Raw genomic sequence first — 19,436 nt, 5'->3', positions numbered from 1 at the left:
TAATCTTAGATGCTAATTCTTTGTCAGCTTGTTTCTTGTCTCTCTCCCCTACTACTCTGTAAACAACATGAGGGCAGGAGTCTTGTCTGTCTTGCTCACTACTCTATCCCACACATCTAGAACAGAGAGCCTGGCCCATAACAAGAACTCAGTAAAAATACTTGTGGAATGAATAAATAATGTTGGTGTTTTCCAGTTATATGTTCTGCCCAGCATATGACATATGATCTCACATATAAGTAACAGTCAGACTGAGACATGGCCTGGGGGTGCCTCAAGGTGGGTATGTGTAACCCTCTCCACGCTAGAGATGAAGCCCCCCAACCTGAAAAACATCCGGAAATCCTGAGCAACCAGGAGCCCCACCAGTGCGACAACTGTCCCTGAACACAGAAGGACGTGGGTGGGAGAGGCCCGTTTTTTCTTTTTTGAACACACATCAGGCTCCCATCACCCTCATCACAATCCCCAGGGCTCTCAACGCATCCTCACTTCCCTCTGCTCTTAGCCAGGTGCAGGCCCCAGCTGACCCCACCTCAGCCGGCCCCCCACCCTCTGATGAAAAGGGAAGTCAGGGCCTGGAGGGATGGGAGCAGTGAGGAGCAGCTGGGGCTGAAGGGGGGGGGGGGGCGAGTAAGGGTATGCAGGAAAGAGGCCCGAGGGTGTGAGAGGCTGAGTGACTCGGTCTGGAGCAGAAGGTCGAGACACTGGTTCTAAGAATAGTTTCCCTGGTGTGCAGGGGAGCTCCATCCAGTTCCCCAGGTGTCCTGGAAACCACAGTCTGTGGGAGGGCTTGAAGCAGGAAGAAAGGGAGGAGGGAAGTCAGTTCTTTTAGGTGCCTGGGCTCCATAAACATAAACCCCCAGGGAAACGCGAGGACCTAGAAAATTCAACTCTGCTGGGTTCCGGCCCCCAGAGGGTAGGGAGAAGTGCAGAAATGATAGCACACTTTCAAGGGAGGCAGAAAGAGGTGGGGAGAAGTGACCACGGGCTTGAGTCTAAGATAAGGGCTAGGCTGAAACAAACAGCAGAATAGGGGAAGTGTCTCTCCAGGTGTCTTCCAGTCAACAAATGACAAAGGATGATCAAACTAGACCGTCACCAACCTTGTAGCCCCAACACGATAATGAAGCTAGACATCAAACATCAATGCCTGCCAACATCAGACAGAGAGAGAGAGAGAGAGAGAGAGAGAGAGAGAGATGACCTGCCATTATGTGCCTCCTGATGGAAGAACAGAACATCATCTGTGAAGTAGTGTTGCCAGAAAATATGAATGAATGAATGAATGAATGAATGAGTACATTTCTGTGCGGAGAGACAGAAATGAACCTGAACCTGATCAGGAGTCTACATCCAACTGCCAATTTACAGAAACTACACAAGAAAGAACACAAGCTACTCCAAGGGAATGCTATCGGCAAAATCCAGACCATGAAAACTCTACAGGTCAAACAATCCAACTTCTTCAGACCGGTGTGAGATGGTAGGAGGGCCTAGAGATTATAAATAAGAGACTTAAAAGGCATCACAACCAATCACAATATAAGGACGTTATTTACCTTCTGACTCATAGAACTGGCAAAACAAAACAAAACAAAGAAGTGATATGTATGGTAACATGAAACTGGGAGTTTGAACAATAAATATAGATATTTACATATTTTATTTATTTTTTAAATTAATTATTTTTTTAAGTAAGCTCTATGCCCAATGTGGGGCTTGAACTCACAACCCCAAGATCAAGAGGTGCACACTCTACTGACTGGGCCAGCCAGGTACGTCTGATATTTACTCATTTTAAGGAATTATTGTTTTTATTCTTTTATTTTTATTTATTTTTATCTTTTTTAATGTTTATTTCTTGAGAGAGAGAGAGACAGAGTGTGAGTGGGGGAGGGGCAGAGAGAGAGGGAGACACAGAATCCAGAGCAGGTTCCAGGCTCCAAACTGTCAGCACAGAGCCCGACGCGGGGCTTGAACTCACGAACTGTGAGATCATGACCTGAGCCAAAGTCGGACACTTAACTAACTGAGCCACCCAGGCATTCCAGGAATTGTTGTTTTTAAAAGATTAGGTGTGATAATGCTATTATGACTAAGGTTTTATTTATTTTATTTTTCAAAGCTTATTTACTTATTTTGAGAGGGAGAGAGAGCAGGGGAGAGAAGGAAAAAGAGGGAGAGAGAGAGAATCCCAAGCAGGCTCTGCCCTGTGAGCACGAAGCCTGAGGTGGGGCTCAAACTCATGAACCATGAGATCATGACCTGAGCTGAAATCAAGAGTCTGACACTTAACTGACTGAGCCACACAGGCACCCCTCTCCTCATTACTTTTTTAAATTCTCTCCAGCAAATCCCAGCTCTGTTCCTAGCTCTGTGGTTTCAGGGGACTCATTTACCCTTTCTAGAATTGGAAGGGTGTTCATTTGTAAAAGGGGCCCGTTGATGTAAGAGAACCTAACACAATGTCTGGCACATGGTAGGGTGTGCAACGCACTTAGCCACTAGCCACAGAGCTGGTCTGGGTCCTGACGTTTTGAATAGGAAATGAGGAGGTGTCCCAATCAGACAGATGGGGGAAAGGGAGCTCACGCCCCTGCCTCATATGTGGTCTTCTTAGGCCCCGCGATTTTAACCCTGAAGACACAGCCCCGTAACAGGCTCTTGTATTCTCACATGAAGACCCACACTGGAGGCAAGGGTGCCTGGTTTGTTGGCTCCTCCCACAGGAGGCCACGCAAAGAGCGGTAGATGCCTCCAGGGCACCTGGAACAGTGTCAAGAGCCCTGGGCTGAGTTCCAGTCCCAGCAACCCTAACTGACCCTGCTCCAGGCCTCAGTTGCCTCATGTGCAAAGGCAGGAAGAATGACCTTTACACTTCTGTTTTTACCGCCATAGAACTCCTTCTTCAAACAGAAGCTCTGACAAGAGCCAAAGGCATAAATAAAAACAAGCAGCTCAGGTTAAAGCAGGAAGGGGGGGGGGGGGTGCGCTGAGAACTCAGACCCAGATTCTGGGGATTTCCCTTTGAAAACCACTGGGTTAGGTCTTTTCAGGTCCTCTTCTAGGACCGACACACTGATTTTTAGCCTACTTCTTAAATAGATCAGATCCCTTAAACATGAACCGGAGAGAAGCATGTGGGGGACGAGACCCACAGGCTTGCCCCAGGGGTCACTGGGGACACTGGGGCCTGTGGGGCCTGCCTGTCCTCTTCAGTCTGAGCTGGGAGATTAAGAATCGGCCCTCCATCTTCTCAGGTTCCCAGTCTGGTCTGCTGCTGATGGCAAAGGAGAGCTGGCTGTAAATGCCAGGTCTCTGAGCAGGAAGCTCAGTACCGGGGGAAGAGGCGTGTGCCCCCACGGGACAGAAGAAGGGACAGATCAGTGCTAACAATGGAATGTGGCCCTCCAAGCGTTGGGAGCAGCCACCTCTGGAGCGGGTGACAGGGACAAGCTGCCTTTTGGATCCTCAAGGGACCCAGAGCAATGGAACTCTTTGGCTTCTGAAGTCAACGGGTTACAGGGAAAATTTTCCACGTTGAGCAGTGTCTGGCGTCCCTAAGTAGGCCAGCAGCTCAACCCCCCTCCTTTGCTCTCTCCTCCCCGCCCCCCCATTCTCATTGGTTCTCTGGGCTCACAGGCTACACACACATCCAACAAATTCCAGCTGCAGAAATTAATCCATCGCCCCATGGCCCTTGCTTTGAAGGCCCCATCAGTCACCTCCAAGAGCCACGGGCTCAGAGCTGGGAAGAGGCTGCTGAAAGTCACCTTGAACACTAATATAAAGTATACACAGGCACTGACCCCAAACTCCTCCTGAGAGTGCCCACAACTGTCCTCCATCGTCGTTCTGGAACCCTCTCTATCTTCCTCAAGTTTCTCAAATGGTTTTTTATTCTGCTCCTTGAAAGTGTCTCCTCGTCCATTTCACAGAGGTAGTGTTTATTAGCAAAAGCACTGGCCACAGTTCAAATCTCACTCTTTCCTAGCGGTGAAGCCTTTGGTATGTATATCCCTGAAGTTCTCTGGGTCTCTGTTTCTTCATCTGTAAAGTGAAGAGAATAGGACCTTCTGACACGATTACTGAAAGCACTTTGTAAACTTAAAAGCAGGAGTCCTTTTGAGGACACTCTCCCAAACTGAAGGTATGAGGGAAAGGGGAGGGCCCAGAGCAGACACTATCTGCACCACCTGGGACAGATCTATTGTAGGGTCTAGGCTTCAGTGTCTTCACTGTGAAATAAGGTGCTTACAAAGGTCCTTAAGTTCTCCCTAAGCACTGATATCTTCTGGCTCCTCACCTCTGCACCTTTAAAAATTATCTCCAGCACAGATCCAATACCAGGATGTCCTCTGTGCCCCGGATGCAAGATCCCGACCCTCACAGACAGATGAGCGTAAGATACAAACCAGGGGCGCCTGGGTGGCTCGGCTGGTTGAGCGTCTGACTTCGGCTCAGGTCATGATCTCACAGTTCATGAGTTCGAGCCCCACGTCGGGCTCACCGCTGTCAGCACAGAGCCTGCTTGGGATCCTCTGTCCCCTCTCTCTCTGCACACTCTCAAAAATAAATAAACTTAAAAAAAAAAAACCAGAAGAAGATACAAACCCAGGCTAACAAATCAGGGTGAAACCCAATCAGCCAAGAAAATCCAAACAGACACTCAAGCCAAAAATACTACAGAGCTCTGGATTATGGGACACCAAGAGCCAGCCACAGTACTGTGCAGAAGTTAAGAGAATAGCTCCTTAGTCAAATGGATATGGGCACAAATCAGCAACTCCACACACTAGCTATTTGTGGACAAATCACTCTGAGCCTCAATTTGACATCTATGGAATGGGGATAGTGGCAAATACAGTTTTATGTGGATCAGACGAAAAAATACGGCAGAGGTTCCTGGCTTCTAAGATCTCAGGAAGTAACAGCTAATGAGAGTAGTTCCAGTCTAAGGAGCTACCCACAGGGGAGTGATTTCTATTAGGTAAACAGTGGGCAGAAGCAAGTTTAGCTCCCCAAGGCCCAGGTACAGTCAAGATTTTGATTTCAGAACACTGGCATTCCAAGGAAAGGGAAATAGGACAAACCAGTGAGCTGGGGCTCATCTTAAAGAAAAAAAAGGGGTGCCTAGGTGGCTCAGTCAGTTAAGCATCTGACTCTGGCTCAGGTCATGATCTCACAGTTCGTGAGTTCGAGCCCCGTGTCGGGCCCTGTGCTGACAGCTCGGAGCCTGGAGCCTGCTTCGGATTCTATGTCTCCCTCTCTCTCTGCCCCTCCCCAGCTCACACTCTGTCTCTCTCTTTCTCAAAAATAAATAAACATTAAAGAAAAGAAAGAAAGAAATAGGGGCACCTGGGTGGCTCAGTTGGTTGAGCGTCTGACTTTGGGTCAAGTTATGATCTTGAGGTTCATGAGTTTGAGCCCCACATGGGGCTCACTGCTGTCAGCCTACGAGCATAGAGCCCACTTCAAAATCCTCTGTCCTCCTCTCCCTGCCCCTCTCCCGCTTGCACTCTCCCAAAAATAAATATTTTTAAAATAAAATTAAAATTAAAAAAATAAATTAATTTTTAAAACTTATTTAACAAAAAAAAAAAAAAGAAAAGAAAAAAGGAAAAAAAAAGAACTATAACCGAACTCCTCTGAAACTCTCCTTCCTTGGCACTCAGGAGTCTCAGCCTTCCTGACTTCATGCACCTTCCTCTGCTTGAGTTTCTATCTGTTCTGCCAGGTGGATGCCTCCCGTGCCATCTGTCCACCCTGGATTTCTCTCCCGAGCTCCATTCAACGTGGCCAGAACTGAGCCCATCCACACCCCCCGCACAAGTCTACTTTTCCTCTGGGTTTCCATTACAAGCATCATCTTCTCCCAATCACTGAAATTCAAACCCACGTTTGAATCTGATATGCCATCTGCTGTCTGGACAACTTGCAAGTCACTTGTCTCCAGGCCTCAGTTTTTCCCACCTGTGTAAGGGGAAAGCAAGACTAGAGGAATTCTAAGAGCTCTTCCAGAGGGGCACCTGGGTGGTTCAGTCGGTGAAGCGTCTGACTTCGGCTCAAGTCATGATCTCTCTCTCTCTCTCTCTTCTCTCTCTCAAAAATAAACATTAAAACAAAAACAAAAACAAACTCTTCCAGAGTTTCAAATGTAAAGTGTCTATGATTTTAAACCAACTTAAAAAAAAAAAAGAAAGAAAGAAAGGTCTGGAGGCAAGTCAGCTATCTTTGACTTTTTTTTTTTTTAATATTTATTCATTTTTCAGAGAGGACAAGTGGGAAAGGGGCAGAGAGAGGGAGGGACAGAGGATCCAAAGCAGGCTCCACGCTCTGCTCTGACAGCAGAGAGCCCAACGCGGGGCTTGAACTCACAAACCTCAAGATCATGACCTGAGCTGAAGTTGGATGCTCAACCGACTGAGCCACCCAGGCGCCCCAGCTATCTTTGATTTCTAAAGTGTGAGAATTTACTAAGCACAACCCGTCAAGGGCACATCCAAGTCTGGTGAGTCTCCTTCACCAGACACAATGCAGACACCAGTAACACCATGAAGGAAGAATGAACGGAGGAGAAAGTCATGAAGCAAAAGTGTGGGAAGCACCCAGAGCCGAGTTCAGGTCCCATGTAGATCGCCCATCCACGGGCCATGTGGGTTGTTCCCCCTGAGCCTCGGATCCCCATCGGGAGAGTGAACAGTAACAATTTATATGATTATTGGTGAGGACACAATGAGGCCATTTGGTAAACGGACAGTAAAAGACAGGTGATTATTTCTATAATTGGATAAATAAATACTGAATGAGGTGATTTGTCATGAATATTTTTCAAGAAAAGGGGTCAAAGAAAACATCGGTGAGCTAGGATATCCTCTTTAGAGAGAAATACGGTAAGATAATATGCAGGACACAATCAGTGACACAATTGGTAGAGAGTGAGTGGGGACCCAGCACTTTATGGATATGTTTTCTCAGAAAGTTTAAAGCATCTTCAGAGGCAACTAGAATTCCTTCCCAGTCTCCCTATACCCCCAACTCCCAACCCACATATGTGAAAATATCCCATTCTTCTTAAATGGATTATCTGGGATTGAGCCCGTTATTTGCAGGATGCGGGGAGCTGCTCAGGGGACACACTGGAGTATCCAGAAACAGACGCATGCAAAAGCAGTCACCTGATTTACGACAAAGACAATACTTCATTGCCGTGGGGAGAGGATGCTTTCTCAATCACGGTACTGGATTAACTGGATATACACGCAGGAGAAAAGGGATCGTGACCCTTATTGTGCACCAAACACAAGAATCAATTCCACATAAACTACAGACCTAAACGTGAAAGTCTGAACGATAAAGCTTTTTTTTGAGCAAAACACATGAAGATCTTCCAACCCTGGAGTATGCAAATATTTCTGAAACAAAACACAAAATAAGTAATAGACCAAGAAGCGCTAAACGGTCTATGTTAAAAATAAAGAATGTATGGGGCGCCTGGGTGGCTCAGTCGGTTGAGCGTCCGACTTTGGCTCAGGTCACGATCTCACGGTTCGTGAGTTCGAGCCCCGTGTCGGGCTCTGAGCTGATGGCTCAGAGCCTGGAGCCTGCTTCCGATTCTGTGTCTCCCTCTCTCTCTGCCCCTCCCCCATTCATGCTCCGTCTCTCTCTGTCTCAAAAATAAATAAACATTAAAAAAAAAATTTTTTTTTTAAATAAAAAATAAATAAAGAACGTCTGTCTGTTCATTCAAAGACACCTTTAGGGGTGTGAAAAGGCAACACAATCCACAAAGTAAGAGATTTTGGAATGTATAATCATATCCAGAATAGATCAAGAAACTTTATGTTGTGGGCTGAATTGTGTCCCCTAACATTTATGTGTTGAGCTCCTAACCCCCAGGATCTCAAAATGTAATCATGTTTGAGAACAGTCTTTAAAGAGGTAATTAAGTTAAAATAAGACCTTTAGGGTGGGCCCTAATTCAACAAGACTGATGTCCCCCCTTTTTTAAGCTTATTTATTTATTTTGAGAGAGAGAGAGCATGCACATGAGTGAGGGAGGGGCAGAGAAAGATGGAGAGAGAGAATCCCAAGAAGGCTCTGTGCTGTCAGCGCACAGCCCGATGTGGGGATCGATCTCATGAACTGTTGAGATCATGACCTGAGCTGAAATCAAGAATCAGACGCTTAACCACCTGAGCCCCCCAGGTGCCCCAAGACTGATATAAGAAGAGATTAGGTCACAGAAACATAGGGAAGACCATATGAAGACACAGGGAGAAGACAGTCATCTACAAACCAAGGGGAGAGGTCTTCAGAGAAACCAGCCCCACAACAAACACTTCCATCTTGGACTTCTAGCTCCGTAATTGTGAGAAAATAAATTTCTGCAGGGTGCCTGGGTGGCTCAGTCAGCTAAGCGTCAGACTCTTAATCTTGGCTCAAGTCACGATCTCACAGCTCGTGGTTTGAGCCCTGTGTTGGGCTCTGTGTTGACAGCACGGAGCCTGCTGGGGATTCTAGCTCTACCTCCCTCTCTGCCCCTCCCCTGTTCATGCTTGCTCCCTCTCTCTCTCAAAGTAAGTAAATAAACATCTAAAAACTTTAAAACAAATGTTCTGTTATTTAAATCATCCAGTCTATGGTACTTCGTCATGGCGGCCCTCGCAAACTAATACTTCTTACAATCAACAAGAGACAACCTTTCAAACTAATGGAGAAAAGACTTGATCAGACAGCTCGCATAAACATATGAAACAGAGTTCAATTTCATTAGTTATTAAAGAAATGCAAACTAAAACCATCATGTGATAAAACTATACTCCCTCCAGCACAGAAGCGTGACTAAAATTAAAAGGATGGGGCACCTGGGTGGCTCACTCCTTAAGCATCTGACTTCGGCTCAGGTCATGATCTCACAGTTCGTGAGTTCAAGTCCCACATCGGGTAAGCTGGAGCCCTGCTTCGGGTAAAACACAAGCCCAGGGTGAGCCCCGCTTCTCTTTCTCTCTCTCTCCCCGCCCCTCGTGGGACTCTCTCTCTCTCTCTCTCTTCTCCTTGCTCACTTGCGCTCTCTGTCTCTCAAAGAAAAAAAAAAAAAATGAAAAGGATGGAAAGGGGAGCCTAGGTTGCTCAGTTGGTTAACTGTCTGACTCTTGATTTCAGGTAGGTCTTGATCTCAGGGTCGTGAGTTCAAGTCCCGAATTGGACTCCGTGATGGGTGTGGAGCCTACTTTAAAAAAAAAAAAAGGATGGAAACATGAACTCTTGGTGAGGATGCAGAGCAATGAGAAGCAGACCAAGCCCTGTGGACGGTTACTGACAGTGTCTACTAAAACTAAACACATGCTCATACCCTGTGACCCAAACAGTTCCACTCTTAGGTATATGCACCCATCTGTTCACCAAAAGTCATGTCCCGGGGTGTTCATAGCAGCCTTAAACTGGCAGCTATCAGAGTGCCCATTAATAAGAGAATGAACAGAGGCACCTGAGTGGCTCAGTGAGTGAAGCATCTGACTCTGGATCTCAACTCAGGTCATGAACTCAGAGTCATGAGTTCAAGCCCCGCATTGGGCTCTGTGCTGGGCGTGAAGCCTACTTACAAAAAATAAACAACAATAATAATAATAGGATGAATACATAAATAGGGAAATAGTCACACAACAGAAAACTACAGCAATGAAAATAAACCACCTACAACTATACACAACAGTATCGATGAGTCTTATAAACACCAAGCTGAGCAAAAGAAGCTGAAAGTAAAAGTAGACGCCTGCCTGATTCCACCATCAAAAAGTATGATGAACACAGGCGAAATTCATCCACGCTGCTAGAAGTCAGGATGACAATGGAGGGCAGTGACTGGATAGGGACACAGGGGTTGATTCTGGAGTGCCAGTGACCATAGTACGTTCAATTTGTTAAAATTAATCAAGATGTATGGTTATCATACGTGCACTTTTCTATATGTACATTATACTTCAATAAAAAGCCTTTTTTTTTTTAAAGTGTACCGTGTCCTAAAAATGCAAAGTGCCTTTTTTGTTTTTAAAGGCGAGGAGTTAGGAACGGAGACCAGGTATCTGAATTCCCAGAAGGCATATAAATGGGGCTGATGGATCAAAGCCTGATTTACGGCATTAGAGAAGAATCTGTGGCTGCAACCGGTGCCTCAATAGCTGGCCCCTTCTAGAACAGTTGCCTCCCAAGGTATGAGGCCTGGGGAGGGGGCAAGAGTCTAGAAGACAGAGGGTGAGATCCCACACTGACAGGGTTGGCGCAGCCTTCCCCATACCCTACCTTCCAAGGCAGAACTCCTATTTACGTTTGGGACATGTTAATGTCGCCCAGCAACCCTGGATAATCACCCCTTCCCCACTCCCAGATCACTTGCTTGTGCTGCAGCTGACCCCAGCCGCCAGTTCCAGGGGTGGGGTGCTGCTAAAGCCATCAGAGCCAATCCAGAGACATTTGATGGAACGACTGGCGGGTCGGGAAGGAGAACCTGAGCTGGCAGGATAGAAGCCGGAGCTGCTGGCTCACCGTCTTTGCCACCACATGGGGAGAAGCTTGCCCAAGAATGAAGCAGAAAGAGGAAGCCAAAGAGGGAAGCAGAAAGGAAAAAGAAGAGTCAACCTCTCAAGATCTCCTTGGAACACCTAGATGTAGACGTGCCTGAAGGTCACACTCTAAACCTATTATGTAAGCCAGTGAATTCTGTTTTGCTTAGGCCAGCTTGAGTTACATTTGCCATTTATGTCACTGTGAAGTATGTGCCCTTTTGCTGCTCCCCGGAAGCCTGCGTGCACTCTCAGAGATTAAAATGGGCATAATACCCCATGCTAACTGCATGGAACACACTATATCTTCACAAAGCACTTCAATACCCATCAATCCATTTGTGTTTTTTTGTTTGTTTTTTTTATTTTTTTTTTTCAACGTTTTTTATTTATTTTTGGGACAGAGAGAGACAGAGCATGAACGGGGGAGGGGCAGAGAGAGAGGGAGACACAGAATCGGAAACAGGCTCCAGGCTCGGAGCCATCAACCCAGAGCCTGACGCGGGGCTCGAACTCACGGACCGCGAGATCGTGACCTGGCTGAAGTCGGACGCTTAACCGACTGCGCCACCCAGGCGACCCCCATCAATCCATTTGATCATCACAGAAATGCCAAGAGAGATAGGGTGTAGATATCACTATTCCTGCCTTCTTTGCCATCCCAGACTTTTCGAGAGCTGGCAAGGACATGAGGACCATCTAATTGAGTCCTCTTGCTTCAACAACCAGACAAATGAGGTGCAAAGAAAGCAGTAGAAGCCTGGAAATGACTAGAGCAAAATAAAACTGCAAAGGGCTTTTAAGTTCCTCAAAAGGGCCAAGAGCAACATTACTAAGACTCTGATGTTGCCTGAACCTCAGACTTGAGAATCTAGCTTTCATCCTTGCTCATAAAGAGAATTTTATCGGGGCTCCTAGGTGGCTCATTCAGTTAAGCATCCAACTCTTGATTTCGGCTCAGGTCGTGATCTCATGGTCCATGAGTTAGAGCCCACATCGGGCTCTGCGCTGACAGTGTGGAGCCTGCTTGGGATTCTTGATCTCCCTCTCTCTCTGCCCCTCCCCTGCTCTCTCTCTCTCTCTCTCAAAAAAACAAAATAAACTAAAAAAGAGAATTTTATCACATCCATGGCCTTCCTTTATAATAAATAATAACAGGGACCATTCATCAAGCACTTGTCTGCCAACGAAATGCCAAGCATTCATTCATTCTCTTCTAGAATCCTCCTCTGAGGCAGATTCTGCTACTAGATCTATTTTGCAGATGAGGGAACAGAGGCTTAGGTAGATTAAGCAGCATGCCCCAAATCAGTCAACTGGCAGAGGTGGGCCTCAAACTAAGGTTGTCCAGCAGCAAAGGGTAGGGTGGGGTTGTGGCCCCAGAATGAGTCGAATGTGCCAAGACTTAATTTTGGGGGTCCATCATGCCATCTTCTGCACAGGGTCAGAAAGTCTGCAGCTTCTGCTGTGATGTTCACTTCCTTCAGCATTTCTAGAATCCAGCTTAAAAAAAAATTATGTCCTAGGGTGCCTGGGTGGCTCAGTCGGTTAAGCGTCCAACTCTGGCTCAGGTCATGATCTCGCAGTTTGTGGGGTCGAGCCCCACGTCAGGCTCTATGCTGACTGCTCAGAGCCTGGAGTCTGCTTTGGATTCTGTGTCTCCCCCTCTCTCTCTCTGCCCCACCCCTGCCTCCGCTCTGTCTCTCAAAAATGAATGAACGTTAAAAAAAAAAAAAAGAAAAAGGCAGGGATGCCTGGGTTGCTCAGTCTATTAAGCATCCGACTCTTTTTTTTTTAATGTTTGTTTATTTTTGAGACACAGAGAGAAATGGAGTATGAACAGGAGAGGGGCAGAGAGAGAGGGAGACACAGAAACTGAAGCAGGCCAATGTGGGAACCCACGAACCATAAAATCATGACCCGAGCTCAAGTCGGATAGTTAAAAAGTTGAGCCACTCAGGTGCCCCAAATGTTCGACTCTTAAGCTCAGCTCAGGTCTCGATCTCAGAGTCTTGCGTTTGAGCCCCATGTTGGACTCCATGTCGGGCGTAGAGCCTACTTAAACTTAAAAAAAAAGATTAAAACAGGAAAAAAAAGGACAGGCAATAACAAGGTTTGGCGAGGATGTGGAGAAATTGGAGCCCTCCTGCATTCCTAATGGGAATGTAAATGGTGCAGCTGCTTTGAAAAAGTCTGGCAGTTCCTCGGGTTAAATAAAGTTAACATATGACCCAATTAACTAGGTGTAGACCCAAGAGAAATGAAAACATGTGTTCACACAAAAACTTGTACACAAATATTCATGGCAGCATTATGTGTAACAGAGAGAAAGAGAAACAAGCAAAATGTCCACCAACTGATTAATGGATAAACAAAATGTGGTCTATGCACACACGTCCACTGGAATCGTATTCAGCCATAAAAAGGAACCAAGCACTGGGGCGCCTGGGTGGCTCAGTCAGTTAAGTGTCCAAGTTCAGCTTAGATCATGATCTCAAGGTTTGTGGGTTTGTGGGTTGGAGCCCCATGTCTGCTGTGCTGACAGCAGAGAGCCCACTTCAGATCCTCTGTCCCCCTTTCTCTGCCCCTCCCCCACTCATTCTCTCTCCCTCTCTCTCTCTCTCAAAAATAAATTTAAAAAAAAAGGAACGAAGCACTGACACCTGCTACAACATGGATGAACCTCAAACACACGATGCTAAGTGAAAGAAGCCAATCACAAAAGGCCACATATCATATGATTCCACTTCCACGAAATGTCCAGAACAGACAAACCCACGGAGGCAAAAAGCACATCCCTGGTTGTTGGGAGTTGAAAGCAGAGGAGAACTGGGAGGTACAGGGCTGACTTTAGAGGTGATAGGATTCTGAAATCATATCGTGGCGATGGCTGCACAACCTTGTGAACGTACTAAAAGCACTGAGTTATACACTCCAAAGTGGTTAAACAGTGAATTTTACGGCCTATGAATTTTATGTCAATTAAAAAAGTGTTTTTAAACCTCTCCCAAAGAGAGTGATCAGATTGCATGTCTACCCCCTTCACCCCACTTTAAAACTCCCCAGGGCTTCCCACCACACTGGGAGCCAAACCCAAACTCCCCACCAGGGCCTGTAAAGCCCTACATGGCTCTGGCCCTGTGACCTCTCCCCTTTTCTCCTTTCCCCCTTACTCACTCCACTCGTCCCCCACCTCCTGGCCTTTGACCTGGCCTATCCCTCAATCTGGAATGTTCTTTCCCACAGCTGGCTTCTCATCAGTCAGGCTTCTGTCCATATGTATACACACACACACACACACACACACACACACACACACACACACACCCCAGGCCCTCTCTGACCAGCCCATCTAAGACACAGCCCATTACCTTGCCTTGTTTCTTCATAGGCCTTATCATCTTCCAAAAAGGTATCGATTTTTAAAAACTATTTACTTGTCTGTTGCCTATCACTCCAACCAAGAGGACAGGGATCTTGTCTGTCATGTTCACAGCTCTGAACTTGCCTGCCATGAAGGAGCTACTTGAGAAACACTTCTGGAAAGAACGGATTTACGGAAGGACGTCCTGTAACATCTGAAACGCCAGGTCAGGAGTCTGGAGCACTAAGTGATCACTCTGCAGAGCACACTCGGCAGGTGCTCGGGGAGTAATAAGCATATGCTGGGTACTCAGTGGCAAACCCCACCCTAGACCTGTCTAGAACCCTGAGGAAGCAGGACGCAGGATCCCTCCCCTCCAAAGTCTGAAAGTCTTTCAGGGGTCACAAAGCACCCAGTGTTTACCCAGCAAGCCCCAAACAATGCAAAGGAGAGATCTAAGATTGTGTTGTGATGGAGGCTAGGGTCCAAATAAGCCCTCATAAAACTGTGCGCTGGCCAACACCCTCTCGCACAGCTTCTTACGACTTTGCAATCTGACCTGTTCTCCGGAATGAGACGGCTGCAGCTCACACCTGCTCCTGCCTCCTCCCACGGGGACTTTCTTTCAGAGGCGAAGACCTCTGCCTCTTGTGCCTCCCCCCCCCCCCCCCAACTTTGGCATCTCTGAGCTGCACACACAGTGAGCAACTTACCCACTAGGAGTTTGACATCTCGGACTGTGAAATCAGGGTCAGGCATCCTGGAAAAAGAGAAGCACAGATATTTGCTGAGAAGCCAGAAACAACAGAGTTAGACCCAACTCGGGGGCAGGGGGAAACCATTCTTCCAAGAGGGTTCCCTGGCTCTCAGTTGGGGAACCCAGAATGAGATAATCCAGAGGGAGGGGGATAGACCAGTGAGTGCCCCAGAGAGGGTCACTCTCCAACCATCGAGCCCTTTCCTCACTCCAGTAGGCAAACCAAACCCCCTCACTCTCCCCAGTAGGAATTCAGCACTGCCACAGAAAAGTGGATGAGACATCCACTGTCCACCCCACTTTTCAGGGGAAGACTGAATTGTGGTGTCAAAGGTAAGTCCTAGAGCTAGGCATTCAAACACCTGCTTTCTTTTAGGGTCAGCAGCCCTCTCTTTGTCTCTTCCCCTAGCAAACAATCTCCATAAAAAGGAGCTCTATGGAGGGTTGGAGGGATCCCTTTAAGTTCAAAGGGGGAAAAAAAAAGACACACATCATTCCAATTCCGGGCATTTGGTAACATAGGCCATAATGACTGTGTTGACATTCACTATTAATTCACAGTGACACCAGAGGTTTGATTTCTACCCTGGGAATGAGACTCTTGAGCGAGCCTGGCAGTAGATGCTGGAGAGGGAGGCAAGCTGGGATGCCACCCACAGCCTCCTCTCCACCCCAGCCCAAGGGGCGGAAACCTGTTCTTCCAGCCTTCCTCCCTGATGTCAGATATCTCCCCCACCCCACCTGAAGCTCTGACAGATCTCAAAGAGAAGGGAAACCAAACAACACACTGTTGGGGAGGCAGGTGCTGGGGCAGAGAAAGAGGAGGCAAGGAGCCTGGCAACCTAGGATACATGCCCTCCACAGAAAAGGACCAATTTCCCACGTAGTGGGAGTCCAGAGTAGAAAAATATGTATCTAGGTACCCTGCCTCTGGAGTTAGAGACTGGCCAATCCCTTCACAGCTCAGGCCCTGCCTCAGTTTCCTAATTTGGGGAGTACTATGTTCTCTTTAGAAAGTCGCTGGACGTTAACTGTGATGGGTCAGGGAAAGAAGTGAACACTGTTCAAGTACCCTCTGTCGTCTCTGCCCAAATTCCCTGAAAAAGATCAGTCTTTGGAGAGTTTTTCCCCTTTGTCAGGCCTTGAACAAAGAGATTCTATCCCCAGGTAGTGAAGAAAGATCCTTCTCTGTGATGAGAGGTGGGGAGAAGGGCTCAGGAAATCCATCCCAAACTATAAACTGTAAGGGAGTGAGACATGGGAAGAAGCAATTAGTTTCAGCAACTTACTTAATCCCCAGTCCATCCTTTTCTCGAAATATCAGGGGAACCCTGAGAGCTTCTCTCTGCACGTACTCATAGTTGAAATCTGTTTGGATATTGGAATTAAAACAGGTTGGTTAAGTCATGAGGGAGCAAATGAACCACGATCAGTTGGTCAGAGGAAAGACATGGTTATATTCGATGCAGGCACCAGCTCTAGGGCAAAGCTCCCCGTAAAACGACAAGGAAATGGAGCAGGCACAGCCCAGGAGAAGCCAGGCCAACTATCAGCTCCTCTGCCTACTCAGTCATTCCCTGCATGCCCCACGGGTCAGAACTTGTCAATGAGCAGCCCAAGGCCAGGGAGGGTGGGGAGGGAGACTCATGAAAGGGCCCCGCACAGAAAAAGGCCCCAGATCGCTGAGAAAGAGGGACAGAGAAACGCACCCCAAGCTGAGCTCAGAAAGTAAAGGCAGTGCAAAATTGAAGAATACCACCTGGGAGGATCTGAAGCCCCAGAGAGGAGGCTGGGAGGAGAGTTCTCATTGTAGCTGAGCATCAGGGAAGATCTTATTGTAATATCCTGCATAGTGAAGGGGAGGGGGGGGGGGGAAGCTGGTTTCCCTGGAAACTGTGTATTTGGTGCCAAAATAACTAGAGAACTGGGCACAGCTTTGTTGTCTTAATAGTGAAATTCTGCTGCAGCTATCACAATACTTGCTTCAACTGGGTAACAGAGCAGAATGCTCCCCAGGTGAAGGCTGTGTGAAGAGGGCACACTGAGGCCCAAAGAAAATTCACAAGGTAGTTTTCTGTCCCGGGTTTGTCTAGCGTAGACCCCAAAACCCTTAACGAAAGCCCTGGAGAATGAAGGAGGCCTTAGTTTCTATGTTCTTCGAGTTCCAAAACCAGGGGATCTGACCCAACCTTCCCTATCCCTAAATAGGGAGTTGAGGGAAGCGGAAATAAACCATCACATCCCCAAAGCCTCAGGTGAACCAAGGCACTCCACAAGGGCACAAGCCCTCCCTGGCCAGTCAGAAGAGAGATCACAGGCCACTGAAGCCCCTGCCCCAGGCAAACGGTTCACCAGGGCAGCTTGGTGGGGGAGGAGGCCAAGGCAACCCTGCTCAGAGCAGAGGGAGAGAACAAAACCAGAGCTGGGGAAAGCCCTGACCTTAGCAGCTCAGATCCCCAGGGGCTCACAGTGAATGGGGATTCCTAAGGATTTAAAGGCAGAGAAGTTTAAGAAGCTTCTACTTTGAATCCAGGCTAAGGGCTCCTTCTGTTTCTCAGCTCCTCCCTCGAATTTTGGGGCCAGATCCGAATTAACTACCAAAACGCAAGGACCCTCTCCTTTGAAAAGAGCCTGGACAGCAGATTTAAGGACTCTCCCTAGCTGGAATCCACCCCCTACACGCCCACACCCAAAACCCAGCTCCAACACCCCCCCCCCCCTCAGCTTCAACTTCCTCAAAAGAGCTTGAGAAAACACTCAGATTTGGGGCTGAGAATTCCTCACAAATAACTAGGAAGAGTTTGCATGTCGTTTTCTCATAGGATTCACCAAACTCAAAATGAGAAGGAAACGAAAGGAATTAAAATCCCATTTGTGCTAAGGAAATTTAAATGTAGTTGAGACTAGTTCTCCACCCCCCCCCGCCCCCCCCCCCCCAGACTGTCTGCCTGCATATGCAATGCTCTTAAGACTTGGCAGGCTGGAAGAAAGTTCTTCTTCCCTCCCCCAACAACTACCCCCTACCACTGAACCCCAGGAAGCAGTGGGCACAAAGGAGAAACTTCAAAAATGCAAAGCCAGGACTGTCTCATCTGAGGGCTAACCTACAGCCCCAGCCACTCAACCAGAACCTGGAGGGGGAGGCCTTTCCCCTGTTATCAGCTCACTGAGGGATGGAAGGGTTTTCCAAGGTGGATGGGGGGGGGGGGGGGGCAACAAAATGGAAATGGTGTATTATAAAAGAAACTTGAGTATCTGAGAGGAAAAAACCAAACTTAGAAACCCCAGAGAGCATAGGGAAATACCTAGGTAGGCAGGGGTATCTCCAAAGCCCCAACCCCACAGGCAGAGCCAGAGGCCACACAGGGCCTCTGGAAGTCTCAGACCAAGCTAAAGCATCACCCCAACCTTGGCGGGACACCACAGACACCTTTCTAATACTAGAGCCAGGGAGAAACTCAGGCCGTGAAGATCTAGGGGTGGCACCCCAAAACCCCAGAGGCTTCCCCAACTTCTCCTCTAGACTGGCAGGGCCTACAAGGGACAGAACTCTCGAAGTCTTAGTCTGAGAAGAGACTTGGTTCCCCAGAGGGCTACCCCAAGTTTTCACTTCAAACTCCGGTGGTCAGGGATCTCAGCCTGAAGCCTGAGGGGGTAGAACTCTCTTACCCCCAGTCCCCACTTCAAACTGTCAAGGCTGAAGGGCCAGAGGCCTCAAGCATAACTGGGGGCTCCAGACAACAGCTCTGAACTGACCCAGCCTCTGCTCAAATCTGGCAGAGACCAGAAGGTTATGGGGTTCTGCAGATCCCAGGGGCTGAGGAGGCATCATTCAGCAACCAGAGCATCCCCAGCACCAGCTCCTAACCGGCACGGCCCGAAATAGGACGGGGTTTGGGAGGCTTCGGGCCTAGGGGGACTCTCATCACAATGTCCCTGGGACACCCCAGCCCCTCTCCCAGACAGGCAGCCGCACCTCACGCAGCTACAAGGAGCTGAGCTGGCTCTGGGAGGGGTAGAATGCCGCGCACCCGCCCTCCTTCGGCCCACCCGTCAGTCCCCAGGTCCCTCTGACCACCAGTCCCCTGGCTCTGCCCACCCTGGGGCCCACTGTGGGCGCGGGCCGGGTCTAGGCCCACGCCCGGCTCCCGTTCCCGCCTGCCCTCCTCCTTCGCCACCCCACCCCACCCCCCCAGTGCTCGGCCTCGTTTCGTCACCGGATCCCCTGGAATGGGGGACGCGGGCGCGAAATACGAACCCAGCCACCGGCAGCTCCCTCCCCACGTGCGCTCGGCCCGCGGCGCGGAGCGCGGCCCGAGGAGGGGGCGCCTCACCTTTGCCCTCCATGGCGTGCACGAAGTCCCCCTGGTACAGCTGACTGCGCAGCTTCTCCTCCAGGCTGAAGCCGCGGACGCTGACGATCTCCTCCACGTCCGACAAGTCCTCGTTCTCGTCGTATCTCTGGCGGTCAATCGGGCGCTGCAGGGACCCAAACCAGAGAGCCCGAGGCATTATTGGGGGGACTGGGGGTCGTCTCTTACCCTAGGCCCAGCTCAAGCAGGTGCAGGAGTCGCGCGCCCCCCGCACCCCACCACTGCGACCCGAGCAACTTTGCGCAAATGCCAAAGATGCTGAAAACCTGGATAACGAGAGGGGCCCGCACCCCCGGGGACCGGCTGTGCCCTGTACAGGGCACTCCCCTCCTGCATCTTTGGAGGCCATGGAAAGGACATCTGGGGGGCTCTCCCTT

At 48.6% G+C, this 19,436-nt stretch overlaps 1 protein-coding gene across 6 annotated transcripts in view; it reads right to left on the bottom strand.

The window, feature by feature from the left end:
- The window catches only part of KDM2B (lysine demethylase 2B), a 153,999-nt gene that overhangs the window by 106,371 nt on the left and 28,192 nt on the right, over nucleotides 1-19,436 (bottom strand). For all 6 annotated transcript variants that reach the window (XR_006195534.1, XM_042911461.1, XM_042911462.1 and 3 more), the window contains 3 exons: nucleotides 19,021-19,165; nucleotides 15,976-16,054; nucleotides 14,643-14,689 (listed from right to left, as the gene is read on the bottom strand). Coding sequence is in view for 5 of the 6 variants with exons in the window: in XM_042911461.1 (XP_042767395.1) it covers nucleotides 14,643-14,689; nucleotides 15,976-16,054; nucleotides 19,021-19,165 (271 nt within the window). In the remaining variant the exon portion in view is untranslated. The remainder of the gene's footprint in view (nucleotides 1-14,642; nucleotides 14,690-15,975; nucleotides 16,055-19,020; nucleotides 19,166-19,436) is intronic.

This window comes from Panthera leo, chromosome D3 (assembly GCF_018350215.1).
Source record: "Panthera leo isolate Ple1 chromosome D3, P.leo_Ple1_pat1.1, whole genome shotgun sequence".
Classification (NCBI taxonomy): Eukaryota; Metazoa; Chordata; class Mammalia; order Carnivora; family Felidae; genus Panthera; species Panthera leo.
The sequence above is the reverse complement of the archived record's forward strand: the minus strand, read 5'-3'. Positions and strand labels throughout refer to the sequence as shown.